A 25,213-nucleotide genomic window follows, 5' to 3' on the forward strand; every position below is an offset into this window, starting at 1 on the left:
TTGTTTTTCTCGGTTGAACAGCTGATAAATGTTATGTTTTCAATCCCAAGTCAAACAATAACTATCACTTTCTCGCTCTGACACGCACTCATAACTGGTCAAACTCGTTTTACGTACTTTGTTTTGCTACTGCAGCAGCTGCGGGGACTGGGAGAGCGAAGTTGAGCTCAATGTGGGCCTACCACAAAAGAATCAGCACTTAAGCGTTGAATGAGAAAACCAATGCGTCGTATAAGGAAAACAACAACAACATTGAATGCACTGAAAAAGACACCCCCTGCAAAGGCAACGAACACAAATTCTTAAAAAGACCAGTGGCGTTGTCCATTACCCTCTGAGAGGGGTCGTAAACAGCTGATAAGCAGATTAGGCGCGTCACTGTCAAGCAAAAGAGAGAAAGAGAGAGAGCGAGAGAGGGCTAAGCAGCGCGCCAGAGAGCGCAAGCAAGTGAGATAATGGGCAGCAACAAGCAGAATATAATTTACAGTATTTCGTTGATGAAAACAGTCTGTGCCATGTTAACGGTCGTTGAGGATCGTTCCTCGCCTATTGAACGCAATTAAAAAATATAACGAATATATACAAAAGGCGATTAGTATAAGTGAAGCGCTGAAATTCGAGTAAATAGTTCGTTATAAGAATTATGTATTAAAAATAATGCAATTTGTGTGTGCGGGTGTTAATGTCCAATAAGAGCCACGGTCTGTGTGCATGTGCATACATATATATGTGTGTGGCTTTGCGTATCTGTGTGTATGTGTTGGTGTCATATCAGTAGCGATTGTGTTACAACAACAACAACAACAACGAGAACGATGTTACTCTAATCAGTAACTTTTGACCAATCAATCGAAAATAATATTTTGTGGTTTACATTGACGTTCAGTGCAACACTTTTTAAAACCAGCGATAAGCCGCAAAAGAGACGTTCGTTCTAATAAGAACTAGTTTGCGCTTATGTGTGTGTGAGTTTGTTTCGTGTGTGTGTGTGTTGCGGTAGCGTTGCCAATTGAATTATAGACTATCTGAATAGGCCGAAAAAGAAGCAGGAAGACTCTCCAACACAAACGCACACACGACTACTCTTATACATATATAAATTAATATATGTATGTGGTAATCAGATGGATTTATGGCGCTCTGCAGTACGAATAAAACGAGAACGAAAGTGTGTGTAAAGCGTAACAAAATATAAGTTAAAATACAGATCCAACAATTAACAGTAATTAAAACTAAGACGAAAAGCGCGGCAACAAGAAAGAATAAAAAACAAGTAATAAAAAAAATATATATATATGTACAAATGTGTGCCCCTGTTAACAAAGGCAGACGACGCGCAAAATAAAATACTTACTATATATACTATATATATGTATGTACATATAAATGCATACACAAACAAACACACTCACACAAATAAATATACACTTGCCTGCCTCAAATGCATTTGCATGGGCTAAGCGTAGAGCTTGTTTGTTTACAAAGAGCATCAATGAGCAACAAATTTAGAGAGAGAGCAAAGGAGAGCGAAGGAGACCTAAGTAGACTTTGCACTAATTAGACTTTGTAACTTTATAAGATCGAAGTTAAGTAGATGCTTTAAGAGCGAACTTTACATTCAATGCAGCAAGAGTTGGCAAGAGTCTGCCGACACGTGTAAGACAAAGCATCATCAATAATAATAATAATAACAACAACAACGGCAGCTGTCAGTGAAATCGAAAAGTTTTCATACACAATAACAACAATTAACAGTTTGTGCCCTCTATGTGTGCTATTTTCTGCTCTCATGCTTTGTGGCAAGTTCTGATTAGCAACAGTGCATCAGGGCCCGCCCGCTCCCGCTTCCAATCAGCTAAAAAGCTAATGAACTCTCACACACCCACACACGCACACGCACACACACAGACACACACACAACTTTTGAGAGCGTGTCGCTCATTTCGTTTTCTTTATATGTAAAACGAAAGAAAAAAATAAGCCATACAAAAACAAATAAACAGAAAGAACTCATCAACGCGTTTAGCAAACATTTGAGTTTTTTTTATTAGTATTTTTTCGGCCTAACATTTTATATATATGCAAATTTTTTTCTCTCTATGCCGCGCCTCTATAGGCACAACCGCCAAGCGAGAAAGGGACAGATAAAGCACGAGGGCATAGAAACGACTGCTCGGGGAATTAGAATATATTTATGCACAATTTTTGACACGCTTTCGACTCGGGGTGTGCTGAAGACAAAGCAAATAAGCAAGTAATATTTTAAGTAAAAAGTCATTTGATGAACAAAGCGAACGGATCAAAGGTCAAGGAACAAAATCAACAACAAACACAATAACAACATGTCCAGCTGGAGCTTGGCCAGTGCCGTTTCGCCAACGGTCACGGGCGCCGCTGCCGGTGACGTCATCGGGCTAAACAATCTCAAAGCCGCCTCCGACAGAGACATTGCAACAGCGACTGATAGCAAACAGCAAAAGGTAGCCCGTCCAACCACACCTGTGCCCGTCAAGAAGTTAACCTCGAAGCGGCCGCCACATTTAACATTGCACATTCAACCGCCGCCGCCGCCAACAACAACGACAACAACAACAAGAACAAGAGAAGCTCACGAAGCGCCTCTGGCAGAGGCGGAAAACATCGCGCTCTCCTGCAGCTCCTCCATCTTTGGCACACCCCTTGGCTCTGCCGCAGCACTCGGCGGCATTGCCACACCGGAGAGCCACAATACAAGCAGCTCCACCAGCCACAGCAGCAACAGCACCGCTGGCTCCATTTTCCCCCACGAGCAATATAAGACAATCAAGAAAATTGACATACAATTCGATAATGTGCAGCATAGTGCAAAATTTGGATTCTTCAAGAGAGGTGAGTGGGAAGTATATAGAACTATATAGACTTCGATCAACTATACTAACTTGTCATACATTATTAATCTTAAGATATAAAACATTCTATAGAAAGTTCAACATGAATGTGTTTAGCGTTAGCTATGAAACACCCTGTGTTTCGTGCAATATGCACATATGGTTGAAACTCATGAAACGCCCTGTGCGTAATTTTGCAACTAGTAAAAAGATATTGACTAAGTTATGCCACCCTGTGACATATTTAAACTGATTTCCTTAATCGTGCGCTAAGAAACACCCTGTGCAGCATGCTATGTTTGAATGTCTAGCTAAAACAAGCTAAGTATGAAGCGTATTCTACTCAATTCCGCTAGTAATAAAAATATATTACGTGAATTGAATCGCCCTGTGGCATATTTAGTATACATTTTTTAGCTTATGCTCTGAAAATACTGTTACAATATATATCAGTTAATCCTTAGCTGTTTATTTCATATGTGGAACACCCTGTGCTCAATTTTAATAAGTAACATGCCTACTTGTTCGATATTTAATTGAAATTCTTCAAGTTTTAAACACCCTGTACTCAACTGCATTCGCAATGTTAACTAACTACACACCATGTGTTGATATGCAGTACAATTTTCAACTTGAATAAAGTAATGGAAGTAATTAGAACGCACATGAAACTCCCTGTTATCAAATTTGTATGTGTATTGAGGTTAAGTTGAATTCTAATAATAAATATTTAACTTTCCTATTGATACCAGAAATCATTTAAATGAAATGAACAAATATGTTCCACGACAGATCAATCAGAACTAATCTCAAGTATTATGCATATATATTATATTAATACTAAAATCTGAATAGTTTATTATAGTCATTCGATTTCCAGCCATTGCAAATTTGTAGTTCATTAAACGTCTATTAAGCTTTGGACTATTTTGTTAGCACTCTATTGTGTTTTATCTGAGTTCAAGCTATCATTATGTTTTGCTTGTTGCTATTCAAAGTGTCCGCTTCCAGTCACGCCTTGATGCGTGTTTCGATAACCAAAACAGCAGATAGACATTTCGTTGTTATCTAGTTAAAAAGCATATTTATTATTCTATGTATTCGCCTTTTGTTTTTGTTTGAAAAAATTACTAAAGCTGAAGAACAGAGCTATAGCTAGCTCACCCTGTTTAGCCGTTAACCCTGTGAAATTTGTGAATTTGGAGTTAAGTATCTTTCACCCTGAAACCATTTGCTCGGTCTTTAAACGTTTAACCATAAAATTGCACTTAGATTGCATAGCAACACCCTGTGTTCATTTATTTGAAATTGTATACATTTTGAATTATATTTTTCCAATATATTTCGCTTCAAGTTAATTATGGTTGCTATTTGGTTCTCGTTCGCTTGAGTGCATTTATAGCATAATATAAATCCACGCAACACCCTGTGGGCAGGGTTCAATGTTCAATGCTATTTAAAAATAATTTTCTTATCTATATACCAACATTCTTTTCAGTTCATTGAATTTGTTAATATTCCATTTATAACAAAGATTAATGCGAAGCTTTGTTACCTTGAAACGCCCTGTGATTGTGATATTTTGCGGTTAAAATAGCATTTGCCCCTTTTTTAATTCCAAATTCAACGGTTCCGAGCTAGTTAAATACTCAGATAATACCTATCTAATTATTGTACAGTTCTGGACTATAAACCCTTTGTTTTTCAATCAGATTTCATATTTTTTCTCTGGAAAACACACTTGATTTCTGCAATCAGTGCCAGCTCAATTTATATTATATTAGTCTGGCTGCTACAGCTCAATTAGCTATAACCGATAAACTCAAATACGCATTGATACACCTGCTAATATTTGTACTACCTATTAGCTAGTTTTTGGGCTCAAGTATCTGGTTGGGTACTTGGGAAGAGAGTGTGTTTGGGGCTTATCTAAAATCAAATCTTAAATGCTGATAGTATTGAGAGAGGGAAAACTCGGAAAACTATTGGAAACACGATCTAGACAATATTACTAATTGAGCAAATCAATGCTAGGGTCAGGTGTAAAGGTCAACGGTAAATTTGTATTTATAAATAGTTAAATAAACTAAAAATATAAATATAAATATATCGTATATATGGCTATATATAGAGAGGACTTATCACAACAATAGTTATATGATCATTTGACGCGGGTCGTGCGGGTCGTAATTTACAGTTTTTATGAGTTTTTGACGAAAGCGATTTGAATATTTACATAACAATTCAAGTTACATATCGCCGTGTGTGTGTTTACCAATATATGCAACTCATATATTACAAATATTGCAAACCGATAAGATTTCTGGGTTACAATAACAGCGCACCATATAGATATGAATATATATATACAAATATAAATTTGTAAGCACTGTAATAAATGTTTCCGTCTTTTATCAAGAGACTCTAAGCACATGTAGTCTGCCCTATACGAATATATATCTCAATTGTTAACCCAATTTGTAACATGGGAAAACACATTGGATTCATTTAACTCTTAGTTATATTATAGAAAATAGTTGATTATATATATATATATATATATATATATATATATATATATATATATATATATATATATATACAAGGCTATACCAACTATATATGTACTAAGCGCCAAAGGTGGCCAATTCCCATAGCTGCATAACTCAAAGCTCAGTTCATTACGACATAGAATGAACTCACAACAAAAAAAATCAGACACATTTATCTAATTACTTATCTAATAAAATGTCTGGTACACTACAATTAAATATAAATCATAAAGCATGGTAAATGCTTAACATACATGAACAGCAAAAAAACGAAAACTGATAAATAGTTAAATAGGTACAACTGATTAGTGATAAAAATATAATACAGATATATCTGATATCTACCTTGCTGCAAGTGCAAGCAAACTAACAAAGTTTGTTTTATATATCATGCATCGAACTCAATGTATACAAAATACAAGAAGTAAACGTGCTAATGACGGGAGGGTACGACTAGGAAATACCCTGAATGCATGCACACATACATACACACACATACACACGCGCTCCGCTTACGATTCAGCATACGCAGCGTCTACGCTCGGCCATGGGCTTTTCTATGGGAAATTAATTGTTGAATAACTGTTGCTCCAATTGGACTTCCTTAATCAAATCAGAGCGCGATGATCGCGTCTTTATGTTGCTTTGTGTCAATGCGCAAGTTTCTAGTATTTGAATTGAGTTGCAGTGCGCCTTAGAGGAATCCACACAGTCGATTGAAATTTAAAATCTCCCGATTTGATGGTATTTTCAAAACCATATTAACAACAAGGAAATTGGACTAGTTATTAAAAAATTAAAGGAGTTCTTCAGTTACAGATGATCAAACTTAAAAAGTAGTAATTATTTTTTAACTTTAATAATAATATCATCAATGGAAAAATGCATCGAATGTAACTTTCAATAGTATTGCTCAGTGCGAATCAAAAATTATAGTTGAATCAAAAATCTGGCAAAGAATACCCGAGCTAGAGACGCTAAGTTCAAGTAGTTTTTTTTTTTGAATACATATCTAAAAGCTCATCGACCTTATCCAGAATGTGCGTATATACTTTATGGGCACTGCCACGCCTCCTTCTGCCTATTTATATAAATTTTCGCAAAGCTCATGGCTTAAATTATATATAAGTATATAATTTTCTAGCATTAATGCCATTCCACTTTTTTAATGTATATTCCACGATCATAATAGCTTCTGGTTAGGCAACAAATCTTGAACAATATATGTAGAAAGGTCGCCAGCGTTTTAATTGATATCACTTAAGCTCCATTAAATATTATGCATGCTTTTTTTTCATTCATTTGATTTTTCTTTGTTATTGTTGCCGCATCATCTTGAGTGAGTTTTCCTGTTATAGTCTTCCTAATGGGCCATTTGACAGCTTCAGTTTCGCACTTAAAAAACATCAAAATATATAAGCTGGCCTTTGGCATTAGTCACATTGTGTGTGTGTTTCCCTCTTGTTTTTATCGCGTGCGCTGCGTTGCGTTGCGTTTTAATTTTAATAACCGAACCTGAATTGTTCTACGGATATTGTTGACAGCTTATGCGTGTCATAAGATCAAAGAAAGAGAGAATGAACATTAAAATGGAACCAGGAAAACTGCTGTTTAGGTTCAAAAATAGGTCTTATTAATGGCATTAAAGTTGAGTATATAAAACTAATAATATACCAGATCACAAGTCACAATATGCCTATTTAACAAGTTATATACTTGCAATTTGAGATGAATATATAATATATATATAGTTTATTATATATAAGCTAATATATTCATCAAACTAATTTGATATGCTGCACGCTTTTATATAATGCAGAGCATTGTATGTAATTGGCCAAACACACAAAGCGTGGACGCGCTTTTGCTCTCTTTACAAAAGCTGCAATCATAAAATTCTCAAATGGTTACAGCTCAGCAAGTGTATCAAAGCAAAGACGAGCCAGCAATGGATAGCAACGTTCGCGGTTTATAAAGCCGGAAGATTCTTGAATTAGCTATAAATACGACCTGCTTACATTTATTGTGTGTTAAACCATGTTAAATTGTTGATAAATAATTAAATAAATGATCAACAAAAGTATAAAAGTTGTAAACTAATGTTTAGAGATCATAAATCATAAACAGCTAAAGACCCAGAAACTAATTATAAAATATAAGTTTTTGAATGCAGATATAAATAAATAAAATACAAAAATGCTTAGCCAATATTAACACTTTTTACGTCAGCTCTATAAGTATAGAACATTCTAAGAACTTAGTTAAAATTCCTATGTATCAAGCTCATATACACTAAATAAAGTATACGCAACGTAAACTTTTATGAGTTCATAAACCGTTTTTCAAATATATTCAAAATTGCAGCAAATTTGTAATCTCAAGAGCTCAAGCATAGATTGTATATCAGCTTATAAATGGTGTATATAGCGATATATAGCTATTTGTAACGTTTTCAATGTTCCTAATACTAATTAATAAGACATGCCTATGTAGTTACCAAGCCTTATGTATAGCGATAAGCGGGCTCAGGGCTTATTTTGAATGAGTTTCACTAATCTTCATTGTTGGGATCAGCAGTAGATTAGCTCTTTATATATGTGTATGCCCATATAGTATTTGAGCGAGTGCAAGTTTAGACTAGAAAAATGATATCAGATGACAGGCGCGCTGTAATCGTCTACCGGGCGATACTTCTCATATATAGCCATTGCAAATGCAATGTCAGGCTCAAGGCCATGTCAGCCCTTGGCACTTGTCTTCCTGCTCTAGCGTTTATTGTACTACAATCAACAGGTGTGCTGGCAAAGACCTTTTTTGCGACAACATCTGGAGTGAAAAAAGTCAACCATCTGGTTCGGAGCTGCTCGTAAAACCGCGTATCGCGATAAGATTTGATTTGAGTCACAAACCAAAACCACTTATGATAAGGCGCTACGAGTGCGAGTCTCTGGCCGATTTGCAATTGCTCACATAACTAAGTTAATCGATAGATTATCTTCGATACAACTAAGTCTATAATGTCGTCTATAATGTGCAATAAAAAGAATAACCGAAGAAAAAACTTACACAAAGTGAAACCTCCAAATGCCACTAACAACATAGTGAAAAAAAAAAAAATAGTTTTTATGGCATTGTCATTGCAATAAGAGATTAGCACTCGTGGAACTCAGCTAATGGGCCTCCTCTTATCAGCTGCCAATTGTGACTGAGCACAGTAGCTATATTATTCTCCAATATCTCTCTCACACACACACTCTTAGGCCTAATTATGTGTAAAAACAATGAATATTCGTCGAATAGCTATTAATTGAGTTACGTCTGAGTATTTGACATATCTTGAATATTTAATGTACTTTGTACAGCCGATGCCTATTGAAAATGTACTGGGCTCTATAATAGATACGATCGCATGTCGGGAGTAAGCTGAAAAGGGCAGCCATAATAGCCTATATATATATTTATTGATTGGGGAAATAAGCCTCATCGATAAATGGCATTTCCATACCTAAATGTTAGGGACTATTATATCTTTAACTGGGCATCAAGTTTCCTTGCTTTATGGTACATTGGTACTTGCATCTAAAATGATTTCTCTCATAGTTTATATCTCGATCGTAGCCTATAGTGTGAAATTAAGTTTTCCACTTGAATAAAAATGCAATTAAAATCAATAAATATCGATTCCCAAGCTCTATTTATCGCCATAAACGAAGCAGTGCGGAAGCCAGATGCCTAGACATATAGATTTCAGAATGGCTTCAGAAAAATGAAAATAAAAAATACTTTATTATATTATAGGCATTATATTATTATTAAAATTATACTATATTATTATAATATTTTTATTATATTTTAAAAAATATTAATAAATATTTTTCTTATCTATTTTAAAGAGCTTTTAGTATTATGTATCTATACAGAAGGAAAATCTATCTTTATCTACCAAAGATATATATAAATGCATTTAATTAGACTCTCTTTCCATTTAGTTCTAAAATAAAAAATACTTTATTATATTATAGGCATTATATTATTATTAAAATTATACTATATTATTATAATATTTTTATTATATTTTAAAAAATATTATTAAATACTTTTCTTATCTATTTTAAAGAGCTTTTAGTATTATGTATCTATATAGAAGTAAAATCTACCTTTATCTACCAAAGATATATATATAAATGCATTTAATTAGACTCTCTTTCTATTTAGTTCTAAGATGTATTATCTCTTAGACTGTCCTCTCAGAAGTTTTTAATTATACAGCTTATATCTCTTATATTTTAAAAATTTATATATTGATTAACTTTCTCTTAATTGCATTGCAGAAAACAAAGACATACTGAAGGGTTTGTCGGGCTACTTTCGTTCCGGCGAACTGAATGCCATTGCTGGGCCCTCGGGAGCGGGCAAGAGCACGCTGCTAAACATACTCTCCGGCTATACGTAATGTAACCTTGCACTTTGAACGTAGTTCTGTTATTAACTTATCTATATTGGTTTACAATGCCTGCAGTTACACTGGCTATACGGGCGATTTTCGCATCAATGGCAAGCGGCGCGATTTGAAGGCTTTCAAGCCGAATGTCGCTTTCATTACGCAGGACACGTCGCTGCAGTCCTTCCTGAGTGTGAAGGAGGCCATGCATTTTGCTGCGAATCTAAAGATCGGCACACACATGTCGCCGGCAGCTAAGAAAGAGCGTGTGCTCAGCATCCTCGTGGCCATTGGCATGTACGAGAGTCGAAACACGCACACGGGCAGCCTAAGTGGCGGACAACGCAAACGCCTGGCCATTGCCCTGGAGCTGGTCAACAATCCGCCGGTGCTAGTGCTGGATGAGCCCACCTCGTATGTAGTGAGATTTACCAATTAATAGAAACTTAATTGACAATTTCTTATCTCTCTCGCTTAGTGGTCTGGATAGCTCGACGTGCAATCAGCTGATAACGCTGCTCAAGAAGTTGGCCGTGGAAGGTCGCAATGTCATCTTCACTATTCATCAGCCCAGCGCCCTAACCTTCTCCATGTTCGATCATCTCTATGCCATTGCCGAGGGTCAGTGCATTTATGCAGGCGGCGCACAGAATCTGGTGCCCTTTTTGAGCGCTGTCAATCTGCACTGTCCGGAGTCATACAATCCTGTGGATTATTGTAAGTTTGCGGAAGTTTTAATGTGGGGAAAAGGAACTTTGGGCTAAGGTGTAGCTGGTTCGAGGCATATAGTCCATATTTACTATAGATTATAGACTATATGCCTAGAACCAAGTCCTTAACTTTTCAAGCCTGAACTCACACATTAATTTGGCCAAAGAATAGTCTCTTGAATTTTTGAAATTCCTTCTGCAAAAACTCGATCTTAACATACTCTTCTTTATAATCTCTTTCTTTTCCAAAGTAATGGAAATAGCTACGCACGACTATGATGCGGATGGCGAGCAGCAGGTGGACAGGCTGATATCACTCATGGATAATGGACGCAACGATGATTATAGACAAAGCAAAACAGCGCGCGTGGCGCAGTTGGCGACCATGCGTAAAGTTGGTAAGCTATCAAAACCGAATATAAATCTTAAAGAAATCTTTTTTAATATCCAATTGTTTTGCTGCAGAGCAAATGATGTCCTCTGGCATACTGACGCCTGTCACAGCACCCATTATGAATTCTGGCACCGCCTACAATCGGCAGTCATTCAACTTTAAGCCTATGACGACCATCAATGAGCTGTCGTCACGCGTCTGGGAGAGTCAAACTATCAATGAGGATGTAGCTAGCAGCAAAAGCGATGCTAACTGCTGTAAACCGAAGAAAAAGAAACCGAAGCCGACCATGTCGATGCCCACATTGGAGCTAGATCCGGCCCAACTATGCAAGCGAGAGAATATCTATGCCACGCCTTTCTATCGACAGCTGAACATACTGCTGCTGCGCACCTTTCTGCTCATCTGGCGCGACAGTTCGTTGACCACGATGCGTTTCGCCATACACTTGATGATCGGACTTCTAATTGGCTTTCTGTACTATGGCATTGGCAACGATGCCAATAATTCTATGAACAATTTTCGTTATGTCTTCTATACCATTATGTTCATCATGTATTGCGCTTTCTCTGGCATTCTGGTCAAGTGTAAGTTGTCAATTTATATCTGTATAAAAACTGTTCTAACTTTAATTTATATAATTTGCAGTTCCTCTGGAATTTCCGATTGTTTCGCGTGAGCATTTCAATCGTTGGTACTCGCTGCGTGCCTATTATGTGGCCATCACGCTAGCCGATCTGCCCATACAGATCATCTGCAGTTCCCTGTTTATAGTGCCCACTTATCTGATGACACGCCAGCCGCTGGAGCCGTGGCGCTTTGGCATGTTCTTCTTGATTGTGTTTATGACGGCGCTGGTGGCCCAGAGCATTGGACTGACCGTGGGCGCGGCTTTGAATTTGAATCTTGGCGCGATACTGGGACCATTTTTTATCTGTCCATTTCTGGCATTCAGCGGCTTCTTTCTGCAGGAGAAGGATGCGCCCGTTTATTTGCGCTGGTTCTTTGATGTCTCGTTTCTAAAATATAGTCTAGATGGTGCTATGCTCGCCCTATTTGGCTACGATAGACAGCGTTTGGAGTGCAACGAGATGTACTGTCATCTGTCGCGACCCAAGTTTATACTCAAGAATCTGGACATGGAGCATGCCAACTATCAGCTGGCCATATTTTTTATGCTCGGCCTGCTGATCATGCTGCGTATTTTAGCCTTCTATATTATGTCCTTCAGACTCAGATTGTTCAGATGATACGATAATGTGCTGAACTCACATTCCGTTCACAGTTGATAGAGTTTGTTTTACATATGTTTTTTATGTTTTACCAGATATATATTTCATATATATTTATATATGTATGCATGTATAGAGTTGAGCAACTGCGAGTATATTTATGATTTCTTTTAGCATTTAATTGAGTGAACCATGTGCCAAAGAATTGAACAGCGTTTAGCATAAGGAGAAATCGTGATATACATACTTATCTTATCTAATTGCAGCAAATAATATTTACCCAATACATAACACCAATTCACAATTCCATAACATTTATATATATGTATATATATATATATATATATATATATATATATATATATATATATATTTCTTATACATATATATTTCTTAGCTTAGCTCTTGTATTTTTTTACAATCGTATTAATGACCCCCAATCATCAACTATTGCTTAGTTTTAAGCGCATGTAAATACATATTTTTTATTAAGCTCAAAGTGTTTTTTCGGTAAACTTATTTTGTAATAAATATTAAATATTTTGTATTCATAGTTTTTGGAATTTTTCGGTTAACTTCGGAACCAGATGTGAAAAGGGAAAAGCTTTTGTAATGCACTAAAAATTTACTTGATGAACTGCTATTAAAAGTACGAAGTTTTTAGTGTCTAAATACTAGTTATAGAGTATTTTCTTAGCAATTTTATACAAAATTTTATAAATCAGAAAAGTTCTTAATTAATGTTCTACAAAGTTCAATTTAAGCTTAACCCACCGTAAAGCAAAATTTTATACAAATTTAGTAAATACATAAAAATTAAAACAATTTTCTCTTGTGTGGCTTAATATATGTGCAATATTTAAAAAAAAAAAAGCAATAAAATCTATTTGAAAAAATCAAATTAGTTTTTGAAATTTTTGTATAGAATGACATTGAATAAAATATTATAAAGAAACAATTTTAAAATAACTAAAAATATATATTTTATATATATATATAAAAATTTTTTTTGGTTATTTATGAAGATATAAATGTAATATTCAGCTAATAACAGAACAAAAATTTTATAAAATATATATTCAATGAAATTAAATTTTTAGAAATATAAATAAAAATTAATTTTTATTTTCAAATATTTTAATATTTTAATTGACTTAAGTTAAGAAAAAAATGCAAAAATATATATTTATTAAAAATGTTTGTTTTAAAATATAAATGAATTTATATTTTCCTAAAAATAAAAAAAAAATGTTTGTATACCATGAAACTACAATTTATTGTTTATATATTTGCCATATTAAACAAACAAGTATAATAAAAATTTAGCAATTAAAATACGAGATACAAACAAGTACATGTCAACTCAAGTCCGTTCAAAATAAAGTTTGCCCCACTGTAGTCCAGCCGGCATACCAGTTGGAAGAGAACTCAAACATGTTGAGGCTCGATTCATAGACTGATTAATATAAACAGAAGCCGGCAATAAAATGAAATAAAACCCAATTGAATTCAGTTGTGTTTTGTGTTTCAGTGGAAAGCGATCGCCGCTTGTGTCGAGAGATCGGTTACCATATCGAGTGAGGAAAGACGCGTGATGAAAATTTAATTGAAGTGAAACCACCAATTGTTATAAGAACAATCTCTATATGCTATATATGAATAAATGTATATATATATACGGACTCTATACGAATTACAAAGTTGTGTTCACCAACATTTGATTGGATTATAATAGTTGCGTAGTTAAAGGCTAAAAACTAGTTTTCTCTCCAATTGAAACGCCTTAAAATGCAATTGCAAGTGATTTTCCAGCTGATATACATATATACTTATATATACATATATACATATATACATATATATACTATATATGCAAATTGAAGCATATACGTAGTAACTGGAAACTGATAAGCCTCGTCAAGGAAAATTATTTCAACTGCATATTTGCTATTCGCAATCTCTAACAATTTTATATATTTACAAGGCAGCTCTATTAAATAATTTTACGCAGTTGCATTAGTTGAATTGCTGTTCTTGGGGAATTTATTTTGTTTTTTTTTTTATCAGTTTAAATTCATTAAAGCTCAATTATACTCATATTTCAAAGAAAACATTGCTTGATCGTAAAGATCGTTTTCTTTTATGCATACTTTTAGGCGTTGATTAATGCTTTCTTAAATAGTTGATGGAGCCTGAGACCAGCTTTAGCTATACTATCGTACACTTAAAGACCCAGAAGCCTAGTTCTAGTTTCACTATATATCACGTACCTTCGAAATCCATCAATATGATCAAGATCTTCTCTTTCTTGCATAGAATATATAAAGAATGATATAATAAAGAAGCGCACAGTTAGAGAGTATCTAATAGTCTATCATTTCTTATAGCTCTACTAAGTGCAACATATAATAATTTGTAATTGTTATCAGTTAGCTTATCGCATTGCATATGTAAACAAAATAAAATAAACTAACAGTGAGACTAGCTAGACTGACCATAGTCAAGTTATAAACACTTAAGAGAGAACACGTTTCTCAAAGCAATGTGAAAAATATTTACAAAAAAAAAGTGTTTAAACAATGAAAAGTACAAAATTGCAATAGATTCTTTTTCGTATCAGTTTTATTATCGAAAAATGTTTACATAGAGAATTTAACCCATTCATCACACCTGATGGCAAAGGTATCTAAAATTCTATTATACAAAATCTTAGCTAAGAAATTTAAAGTTAAGATCGTGATAAGTTGAGCTTTAGATGACTTAAACTGTCTGTCAGGCATCATCCAGTATCATATCAATACATATCATAAGTCCATCAATCATTCCCTTCCTTCCAGTTTTTGCTAATTTTGCATTTGCTTTAAATTTATATTTTGCCAGCTAAGAATTCGAACAAAGCCAATATAATCGATCGGTCAGATAAGATTGCAATAATTTTGGTTGTTCCCTTAGCTGAATTCGGATTAAGCAGTTGACTCGATTACAATGTTGATAGCAAATGCAGGCACTTGAACTCCACAATCAATGAAGAGTGCAAACCGATAGTCGCCTTTACCAGTTGCTCAGTCGAGCGTTGTCTTTCTTCCAAGCTAGACGCTTTCATATCAGAGCCGGTTAACAAATTTGATGATAATGGTCGATAATCCAGCAGCCGTCGTGCCAAATGGCTTGACCAAGCCACAGCCATTGGAACTGCTCTTCAGACAAGTCTGCTACAAGCTAAAAGGTTCAAAGCAGCCGAAGAATCAAATTCTAAATGAAACCTGTGGAGCGTTTCGAGCTGGCCGCCTGACAGCCATACTGGGACCCTCCGGAGCGGGCAAGTCAACGCTGCTCAATGTCTTGGCTGGCTTTAAGTGAGTATTTGTATGAAAAGTTTGCTCAGCTAACTGATTTGTTACTCTGCAGAGTCAGTGGCGTTTCGGGCCAGTTTCTGCTCAATGGACAGCCGAGGGATTTGCTTGCCTTTCGAAAAATGTCTTCGTATATAGCTCAGAACTTCGAGATGCTCTCGCTGCTCACGGTGCAGGAAACGTTGTGTGTTTCCGCAGATCTGAAGCTGCCCACGGGCACAACGGCACTGCAAAAGCAAATTATTGTAAGTAAATTGCATTTTGAGCGGGTTAGCACATTTATCGATATAAATCGATTAAGAAGATAGATAACATTACTGTATTGCTATGCTATGAAGTAACTTACAGAAATAGAAAAATAATTTTTTATTTTTAAATATCTATAAATAAACTATTAAGGAAATGCTAATAGTTTCGATAATTATCGATTTTTAGGTAAATAAAATCAATATGTACGATATATGTATACGTAGATACCAAGGTTATTATATACATCAATAAAAATTGCCAGAAATACGTTTAAAATGAAGTCCGTCTAAAATCGATATTTATCGAGTTGCAAAAAGGCGATAGATAATGTGGTTAGACAATGAAATTTTTTGAGATTACATAGATCTTGTGTAAAAGTATAATATCTTAAATTTTCTTTAAATATACTATTAAACCCGATTTGTATATAAATCGATACGAATAACTTATAATGCATTTATAAAACTAGAATCTTCATTCCTATACCCTTTACCTTTATTAGTAATAGCTGCTGTAGTATCCCAGATAGCCCTAGATCAAGCGGAATCGATCTCATCACAGATATATACAAATTATACTTACTGCTGTCTTTTGAATACTCATTAATTTCCGCAGCTGGATGACATTATCGAGGTGCTTAACTTGCATTCGTGTCGGCACACGCTGGTCCGGGACATTTCTGGAGGGGAACACAAGCGTCTGTCCATTGGCATTGAGCTGATCACCAATCCGCCGATTATGTTCTTTGATGAGCCCACCAGTGGACTGGATAGCGTGGCCACCTACCAGGTGATGGGCTATTTGCAGAAGTTGGCGCACAATGGCAGAATTGTGGTTTGTGTGGTGCACCAGCCCAGTTCGCGGCTGATGCAGCTCTTCGACGATGTCTTGGTGCTTGCACATGGCGAAGTACTTTTTGCGGGCGCACAACGTGAGATGCTGGAGAGTTTTCAAGCAGCTGGCTTTAGCTGTCCACAGTATTACAATCCCGGCGATTTCGGTGGGTAACCAAAGCAATTCTTACTTCAGATTCACTGATGCATATCTCTGACTCTTCCTCATTTAGTGCTCGAGGTGGGCAGCGAGTCATCCAATCAGCGCTGCGAGACTTTGATCGCACAAAACAAATCCAAGTATGATAGCCTACAGAGCTTTGATAGCGTTCCGGCGGATGAGCAGAGTAAGTTCGTTTTGCTTGTGCTTTGACTGGATGACGTTTTGCTGATCATCTTTACCCGCTTACCTGTTGCTTCTGTTCCATGGTCCTACTTGCATGTCACTCTTCATCATTTTTTGCACTGCTCTATCTGTTCCCTTCTCTTGTCTCCCTCAATTTGATTACAGCAGCTTTCATTGAGCTATCCAAGAGTGCGTCCGTGAATCAAGTGCTGCGGCCCAAGGAGCAGGTGGGCTTCTGGTATCAGCTGCGCATACTTATGCACAGACATTTGCGTGCCATGTCCAGGGATGCAGTGAGTAGCATGTCATAGATCTGTCTGTATATCTTTAAACTAAGCTAATCCTTTCCAGATTGCCGTGCAGATGCGTGTGATTATGCACGTTGTAGTTGGCCTGCTCTTGGGCGTGGTCTACTGGCAGATTGGCAACGATGCCAACAAGGTCATAAGCAACGTCTCCTGCATGTTCTTCATCATACTCTTCGTCTTCTCTGGCAATGCAATGCCCTCCATACTGCTCTGCATTCAGGATGCGCCCGTATTCATCAGGGAGTACTATAATGGCTGGTACTCTCTCAGAGCCTATTATGTATCCAAGGTGTTGGCCGATTTGCCTCTGCAGCTGCTGTGCCCGAGCTTATTTATAGGAATTGGTTACTTTATGACTGGACAGCCGCCGGAGCTGGCGAGGTTTGTCATGTGCTGGTGCATCTGCGTACTGACCGCCTTCATTGGACACTTTATAGGCGTCATTGGTGGCACCTTGCTATCCATGCAACTGGCCATATTCATCGTGCCCACCATGTCGATACCGTTTCTGCTCTTCTCTGGCTTCTTTATACGCATGCGTGAACTGTCCTGGTTTTTGCGTCCCATTTGTGATTTCTCCTTTTTCCGCTACATCTTCGAGGGACTCATGCGTTCCATTTACGGCTATCAGCGCGGCGATCTGCCCTGTCATGAGGATTTCTGCTATTACAAGTCATCCGAGCACTTTCTCAAAGACTTCGACATGTTGGGCGATATGGTTCATTCGGATATCCTGATATTGGGAATATTTCTACTCATCCTGTTGATCACCTTCAATGTATCACTGCATGTGTGCATCCGACGTGCGCTGTGAGATAGCTTAATTTGCATTAGAGTTAGTTTATCTAAAATATGAATTTCTGATGGAATAGCATAATAATTAATATATAGAGATATAAGTATACTCCAAGTGCGACTCCGAATAGTTATAATATATACAAACATATATACTAAACAATACAGATTGGAGATGGTCCCTTCTGCCTCTAATATACATTTGCATACAACACTAACATATTTTGAATAGGTTCAGGGCTCAAATGTTTGGATCAAGTAAAAACACATCAACTTCTGAACTCATCCATAAAGATTTTTAAAATGTAATTCACAACATAATCTATTTAATCAATGGACACGCTAGAAATTTCCATGGCGCTGCTATTATCATGTGCTGCCTGAGGCTCAGCGGTCGTTGACGCCGTCGTTGACTCCTCCAAAGTCTCCGTTTCTGTTGCAGTTGCTGAACTACCTCCGGGCGTCTCCTCGCTTATGGTGGGTATTGTTGTTGTCGTCGCTGGTGTTGTTGCTGTGCTATTTGCCGTGGGTCCCGTCAAAGTTCGCTGATTGGGTTGTGCGCGACGCACACGCTCCGGCACTGAACGCAATCGTCTCGCGCCTGCTGAGGTAGATGCACCTGTAGCTGAGTTGCCACTGGAGCTTGATGTTGCGGTTGCTGTCGACGTTGGTTTGCCTGCATCGGCTATGGAGGTAAATGGCACTCGGGCACGTACATCGAGTTGCTCCCACTCCATTTCGTCCTCGGAGCTGGTCTCTGCCGTTGCCACAACCGTTGTGGCGGATTTTTTCTTCTGGCATTCAGCGCTGCGTCGATAATCGATTGTCTTCAGCAAGGCCTTAGCTTCTGTCTTACGCTGCAATTTGGAGAGTATTAAAGAGCTGAAGTAAAGGCTATTTAGTTGACTTACATCATCTGAATCCAGACACTTGTAAGCATAGTATGCGGCACGCTCATAATCACACTTCTTCTCATAGTAGTTGGCCAGTGTCATAAAGCCCTGATAGAGGCTCTGTTTGTCGGTGGCTGCGCGTTCGTCCTCGCAGTACATAATATAACAATGAACGGCCGTCTCGTTGTCGCCCAGTTTCTCGTGCAGGCTGGCCAGCTTATACATGGCTATGCCCTCAATGTCGCCCACATCGCAGGCCTTCCAATAACATTTGACCGAATTTTCACATTTGTCCAGCTTCTCATATGTTTCGCCCAATGCGACGAGCATGCGTGAATCATATGGACGCAGTTGATGGGCAATTTTAAAATAATATAAGCTATAATAATGCATCTTAATGATCTCATAAGCCTGGCCCAAACCATACCAAGCGCGATAATCACGCTTGTTGACCTCTACCGCTTTGCGATAGCTCTGTATAGCTGCATTTGTGTTCTTCAGCTCCATAAATTCATGGCCCATCAACGTCCACGCGGCTAGATACTTTGGATTCAGCTTCAAGGCGCGCTGAAAATATGAAATTGCCACCTGATGATCACAGCGTATGCTATAATAGTTGCCTATACAGGAGTAGAGAATGGCTTATATAGGTATTTACTAATTTATGCATGGCATTACTTGCCTATGACACAACATGTCTCGGGTCGATATTTGTTTATGCTAACAGCTTTGTGCGCTAGTTGTGCCATTTCAGTTTTCATTTCCTTGACAAACAACAAATTTGAGTATGTATCCACATTGTCCAAGCGATAGGGATCACTCTCGAGCAGAGCCTGGAACAGCTCGATAGCTTTGTCCACATCTGAAAAATAAATATACTGATTAGAAACTGTAACCAGCAAGACTTTATCTACGAACCCCTTTTATTATGATAGACGTGCGCCATTTGTGCGGTTATATAGATGCTCTTGTTGAAGCCGGCAGCTTGAAGATCCTCATAGATCTTCAGTCCATCATCATTCAAATACAGCTCTAAATAAGTGTGTGCCATAAAGAAATGAGACATCCAATGACCGCCCAGCTGCATGCTCAACAACTTCTTCTTCTCCATTATGAGAGGCGATAGCTCCAGGTAGGCGCTCCATAGCATTGGCACCATGCGCACAGCGGTTAAAAGCATTTGCTCTGCTGCTTTATTAAGGTTTAGTGCTTTAAGAACAACTCCATAAAGATATATTCCATAGCCATCTAATCGGCCGCGTCCATGCGCCGCGCGTAACGTTGCCAAGAGATCGGCCAAGTCACGCATTTGATTTGGCTCATTGAGATTCGCTTGATCGGTGGTGGAGTCGAGACGTCGCTTTTCGCGTGCCATATACGTGCAGTACAGATGAAGGAAACGTGGCACGCTCGATTCACAGTTCCTGACAGCGTGCGCTGCTCGATCATATTCCCGCACATCGTAGTAGCTCTTGGCCAAGAAGTAATCGCCATACTCCGCTGGCGCAATGCCTTCCAGCTGGCACTCGCTAAACGAATGATCATCATCCGGTGGCTCATTGTCGATGTTTATATCACTCAAGCCATGGTGCATTTCTGCTAGCCATTTAGTGCTATGCAGCAAGCCGCGTTTCGAGCACTCGATGATGCCCCGACGCAACTCCCTCTTCACGTCCGGCATCAGCACTTTGAAGAACTCCTGCATAGTGTTCTATGTACGTTCCAGGCTGCAAGTGCGACTATTTTTAATAAAACTAACAAAATTTGCTTTTGAACGCGCTAAACAAGTGCATTTGCCGGTCGTGTCGATTAATACCATTTTCGATATATCCTAAATTTGAAGGTCGTAAGTATCGATACATTGCAATATATCTGCATCTAAGGGATATTTATTAAGCTGGTCAATAATTGCATTTTTTAATTTCAAAATTGAAATTTAAAATTAAACAATTATTAAAACTTTTACTTAACTACATATTGTACCGTAACATGTATTTAATTTGAATCCATAACACTGAACCATGTGACCATTCGCATAAAAAGTAACAAATACCAAAAATCTTGTATAACTGCAAAAACTCCATAACACTGGAAAAGCAGATGCGTAAAAAGAGAATAACAATAACAAATGTGTTCAATATCAAAGATAACGCTACGAAAACAACAACAAAATCGGATTTCTTTGTTTATGAAAGCGCACAAAAACAGCAGTGTTGCTGTCAATATCACACCATATTGAGATGCGGAAAGGAACCGCGCAAAATTATAGTTACAGTTACATTTACTGGTTTAAAGGTCAATTGAATTTTGACTGACATCTTATATGTACATACATACTCATATATATTTCCATATATATGTATATATGTTTGCTTGTGGTTATATGCAAACTGATCAATTGAAACGCTGATTCACTTGTTTGCGACAGTTAATTAAATAACAATAATACCTTTATCTGACCAACCAGTGAGTGTAACGATTTAAAGCAGAGGCTTGGCAATTATAGCGGATCACTCATACCGTTATTGAAAAACACAGAAGCGTACGCACATCATCATGAGACTTTGTTGGAATAGTACAATATTCGCAGTGCTGCTCTTTATAGCATTGTTTAATGTTGGCAATTGTTTTTGGCCTTTTGGTAAAAAAGACAAAGCTCCACCAAAACCAGAGCCGCCAAAGGAGCCAAGATTGAGTCCTGTTATATTTGGTTGGTATTGATTTAAATAGATAGAGAATATTGTAAGGTCACGATTCAATTTTGCAGTGCCCGGCGATGGCGGCTCTCAAGTCGAGGCACGCTTGACCAAGTCGAATTCTCCTTTCATTATATGCGAGAAGACACATGACTGGTATAATCTTTGGTTGGACCTGGAGCAGTTAGTCATACCGATGGTTTACTGTTGGGTTGATAATGTGAAGCTCTACTATGATAAGGTAACAAGAACAACGCACAATACGCCAGGTGTAGAGACACGTATACCCGGCTGGGGTGATCCGGACGTAGTAGAATGGATAGATCCCACGAGAAACAAGGCTGGTGCTTATTTTAAGGATATCGCCAATGTGTTAGCAGATCTGGGCTATGTACGCCGTCAAAATATACATGGTGCTCCCTACGACTTTCGACGAGCGCCAAGTAAGGTCTTCAAATAGTTTATACTCGAAATTATTAATAGTTTACATTTGCAGATGAGAATAAGCAATTCTTCATTGATCTCAAGCAGCTGGTGGAGGACAGCTATGAGGCTAATAATCAAACAGCCGTCACTTTTATATCGCACAGCATGGGAAGCCCCATGACCCTTGTCTTTTTACAGGAGCAGACAGTCGAATGGAAGGCTCAATATGTTCGTCGTCATATTAGTTTGGCCGGCGCCTGGGCCGGCAGTGTAAAGGCAGTCAAGGTGTTTGCTATGGGCGATGACCTGGACTCGTTCGCTTTGAGTGCCAAAATTCTGCGTGAAGAACAGATCTCGCATCCTTCTACCGCTTGGTTGCTGCCATCGCCGCTCTTTTGGAAACCATCTGAAGTGCTGGCTTCAACACCATCGCGTAATTACACCATGGCTCAGCTGGAGGAGTTCTTCAATGATCTTGATTACAGGACGGGTTGGGAAATGCGGAAAGATACAATGCGCTATACACAAAACTTTAGTCCTCCAGATGTTGAGTTGCATTGCTTATATGGCGATGGAGTTAGCACAGTAGAGAGGTAATTTTCATGCCAAATAACCAGACGTTACTTGAAACTTAATCACATAATTCTTCTGTTAAGCTTGCAATACAAAAAGGACACCATAAACGGGGAAACGCCCAAGCTTAAAATGGGATATGGCGACGGTACAGTAAATCAACGTTCGCTACGTGCCTGCCAGAGTTGGGAGGGCCTCACATCCTCTCATATATCTACACTTGCTCTACAGGGTGTCGATCACATGGGCATTCTGGTCCATCCAGATGTCCTTCAATATGTGCGCACTGTTATGCTACAGCCATAAACTACTTCAAATATACAAATCTGATACACAATATTTTAAATTTGGAGTCTCCAAAAGTGATCAAGTGTTTGCATAAATCGGACAGCTAAATGTTAATTAATAGTTCAATAATTGAAGCTCTAAAAATGTTTGCTTAAATATGATATGTTCATTTAATAAAATGTTTAAGTAGCCAACGATATTTTACTTACTGCCATCACTAATGAGTTTAGTTTACTCAACTATCGATATACCGATAGGAATCTTAAATTTTATACATTTACAATTACTTGCATAAAATTCTTGTCACATTATTGTATACTTTTATTTAAAACTATTGTTACTAACAAAAATGCCACACGGACACTCGCATGATCATGGCCGCGGCTGCAGTCACGAGGCAACCGATATCGACAATGCATTGGAAATGGGCATCGAATACAGTTTATATACAAAAATTGACATCGAGAATACAGAATGTTTGAACGAAGAAACCGATGGCAGCGGCAAGACCGTATTCAAGCCTTACGAAAAACGTTTGGATACCAGCAAGGTGGGTGTGCCTGTGGCAACTAGATAATTTGTACAAAATATATAATATTTTTAAATGCAGTTTGTGCAAAGTGATGCAGATGAAGAGCTTTTGTTCAATGTACCCTTTACCGGCAACATTAAGCTAAAGGGCATTATCATCCGAGGCTCCAATGATAATACACATCCGAATAGGCTTAAACTGTGCGTATTTACTGGGTATCACAATAGTCGTGCCTTAGTTAATGGCCAATATTTGTTTTTGTTGACAGCTTTAAGAATCGACCAAAGATGACATTTGATGATGCCCGTGGTAAGGCGGATCAGGAGTTCGAATTGACGCGCGATTGTCGGGGAGAAGTTGAATACTCGCCCAAGTAGGTGAAAATATATTCAATTAAATTCATATATGAAAATTCTTTGATAGGTTGTATATATTTACATGAAGAAAAAGTATATTGAAATCACTTCAGTCTATATATGAATATAAAAATTTAAAATACTTAAATATTTCTTTTTACAGAGTCGTGACATTTTCCTCTGTGCATCATTTGTCGCTGCATTTCCCTAGCAACTTTGGTGATGATAATACACGCATTTACTATATAGGTCAGTGACTAAAGTTAAATATATGATAAATAAAAAATAGATATTGACTGTCTTCCTTTACAGGATTTCGCGGTGAGTTTACGGAGGCACATTATCATGGCGTGACAATTTGCAACTATGAGTCACGTGCCAATGCCGCCGATCACAAGGAAAAAGCTTTCGATGGTGTGGGTCGAGCCATACAGTAACAAACAGATTAATGAATCGAGAGGAAAGAGAATATAAAAGCACTGAATTTGTAATACTTACGATGCTGTAAATTAAACTTTTACACTATAGAGAAATGGGAATGTTTCTTTAATTTATTCTTTATTGTTTATCTTATTGATTTATGCTTATAAGATGAGATATCGAATCACGTGTGTCAATGTCAATGCATAACGCTTTTATTACTCAATAGTGTTTTCATTTTTCATAATCATTTTTTTCCTTTTTATTGTTTTCCATTTTTTCTCTTTTCATTCTGTATTTTTAATAAATTGTTTATATGTATTTTACAAAGCGTTTACTTAAATGTATTTAATTTTACATTTATTACCGAATAATTTGTTATTTATTGCACTAGTTTTTTTCATTTCTCCTTTTTGGTTTTTCTTTTATTATTTTAATATTTATTTTCTCCATCTGCTCATTTATTGTAGTTGACATTTTCTTCGTTAAAGTATGCGATTTTTGTTTGGTTTTTGTTTTTGTTTTGATATCTAGTACATAGATAAATAGACATACACCATGTGTTCCATTTGGGTAAAAACTTTCGATTTTAATTTCTTCATTTTTTGGTTTTCATCTTATTTCGCTTGAAACACATTGTGCATATACAAATGCAATTAGGAGAAAACTAAATTGTATTCAAATGAATGCTTGAAATTCTTTTTCAATATTTTTTGTTTTTATTTTTTAGGTAAAATTAGTTAATATATATTTACAAATTGTATGCGCATACAAAAAAACGCGTTTATAGGCTGAAAAATATATATATATATATTTATGTGTGTGTATGTGTGTGATATAATTAACAAATTGTAGTTATAGTCAGTGTGTGTATGTGTGTGTGTGTTGGGGCAGGGATTGGGTACTCAAGTGGGAGTAGGCGTAAAGCATAGTTCGGTGATCAATTTGT

The 25,213-nt window shown here is 37.1% G+C and overlaps 5 protein-coding genes across 8 annotated transcripts; 4 read left to right on the forward strand and 1 right to left on the reverse strand.

The window, feature by feature from the left end:
• The first annotated feature begins 484 nt into the window (after positions 1 to 484).
• Positions 485 to 12,499, forward strand: LOC111599168 (ATP-binding cassette sub-family G member 4). 3 transcript variants are annotated; one of them, XM_023314747.2, is made up of 8 exons: positions 485 to 620; positions 2,117 to 2,868; positions 9,751 to 9,868; positions 9,939 to 10,274; positions 10,339 to 10,577; positions 10,822 to 10,968; positions 11,036 to 11,551; positions 11,613 to 12,499. In XM_023314747.2, the coding sequence occupies exons 2-8, from the start codon at positions 2,343 to 2,345 to the stop codon at positions 12,212 to 12,214; spliced, it is 2,484 nt and encodes an 827-aa protein (XP_023170515.2). In that variant the 5' UTR covers positions 485 to 620; positions 2,117 to 2,342; the 3' UTR covers positions 12,215 to 12,499. The 3 variants fall into 3 exon arrangements, with proteins under 3 accessions (XP_023170515.2, XP_023170516.2, XP_023170517.2); XM_023314748.2 differs by having other exon boundaries at positions 485 to 627; positions 11,613 to 12,214; XM_023314749.2 differs by lacking the exon at positions 485 to 620 and adding an exon at positions 736 to 753 and having other exon boundaries at positions 11,613 to 12,214.
• A 2,818-nt stretch (positions 12,500 to 15,317) lies between these two features.
• On the forward strand, positions 15,318 to 18,349 carry LOC111599113 (ATP-binding cassette sub-family G member 4). Of its 2 annotated transcripts, none has more exons than XM_030224430.1 (6): positions 15,318 to 15,552; positions 15,605 to 15,794; positions 16,414 to 16,798; positions 16,865 to 16,978; positions 17,143 to 17,270; positions 17,329 to 18,349. In XM_030224430.1, exons 1-6 carry the CDS (start codon positions 15,323 to 15,325, stop codon positions 18,097 to 18,099), a joined length of 1,818 nt encoding a protein of 605 aa, XP_030080290.1. In that variant the 5' UTR covers positions 15,318 to 15,322; the 3' UTR covers positions 18,100 to 18,349. The 2 variants fall into 2 exon arrangements, with proteins under 2 accessions (XP_030080290.1, XP_023170441.2); XM_023314673.2 differs by having other exon boundaries at positions 17,146 to 17,270.
• Positions 18,350 to 18,391: 42 nt separating this feature from the next.
• Positions 18,392 to 20,798, reverse strand: LOC111599112 (cell division cycle protein 23 homolog). Its single transcript, XM_023314664.2, has 4 exons — positions 19,892 to 20,798; positions 19,656 to 19,835; positions 18,992 to 19,593; positions 18,392 to 18,937 (listed from the first exon to the last, which is right to left on the reverse strand). The coding sequence occupies exons 1-4, from the start codon at positions 20,676 to 20,678 to the stop codon at positions 18,407 to 18,409; spliced, it is 2,100 nt and encodes a 699-aa protein (XP_023170432.1). The 5' UTR covers positions 20,679 to 20,798; the 3' UTR covers positions 18,392 to 18,406.
• Positions 20,799 to 21,279: 481 nt separating this feature from the next.
• Positions 21,280 to 23,147, forward strand: LOC111599059 (group XV phospholipase A2). Its single transcript, XM_023314580.2, has 4 exons — positions 21,280 to 21,683; positions 21,741 to 22,112; positions 22,166 to 22,688; positions 22,752 to 23,147. The coding sequence occupies exons 1-4, from the start codon at positions 21,530 to 21,532 to the stop codon at positions 22,972 to 22,974; spliced, it is 1,272 nt and encodes a 423-aa protein (XP_023170348.2). The 5' UTR covers positions 21,280 to 21,529; the 3' UTR covers positions 22,975 to 23,147.
• A 36-nt stretch (positions 23,148 to 23,183) lies between these two features.
• LOC111599060 (PITH domain-containing protein CG6153) lies at positions 23,184 to 24,377 on the forward strand. Its single transcript, XM_023314581.2, has 5 exons — positions 23,184 to 23,506; positions 23,567 to 23,688; positions 23,757 to 23,861; positions 24,008 to 24,093; positions 24,157 to 24,377. Exons 1-5 carry the CDS (start codon positions 23,306 to 23,308, stop codon positions 24,279 to 24,281), a joined length of 639 nt encoding a protein of 212 aa, XP_023170349.1. The 5' UTR covers positions 23,184 to 23,305; the 3' UTR covers positions 24,282 to 24,377.
• Positions 24,378 to 25,213: the final 836 nt, after the last annotated feature.

This window comes from Drosophila hydei, unplaced genomic scaffold (genome assembly GCF_003285905.1).
Source record: "Drosophila hydei strain 15085-1641.00,03,60 unplaced genomic scaffold, DhydRS2 tig00008114-arrow-pilon, whole genome shotgun sequence".
Lineage (NCBI taxonomy): Eukaryota > Metazoa > Arthropoda > Insecta > Diptera > Drosophilidae > Drosophila > Drosophila hydei.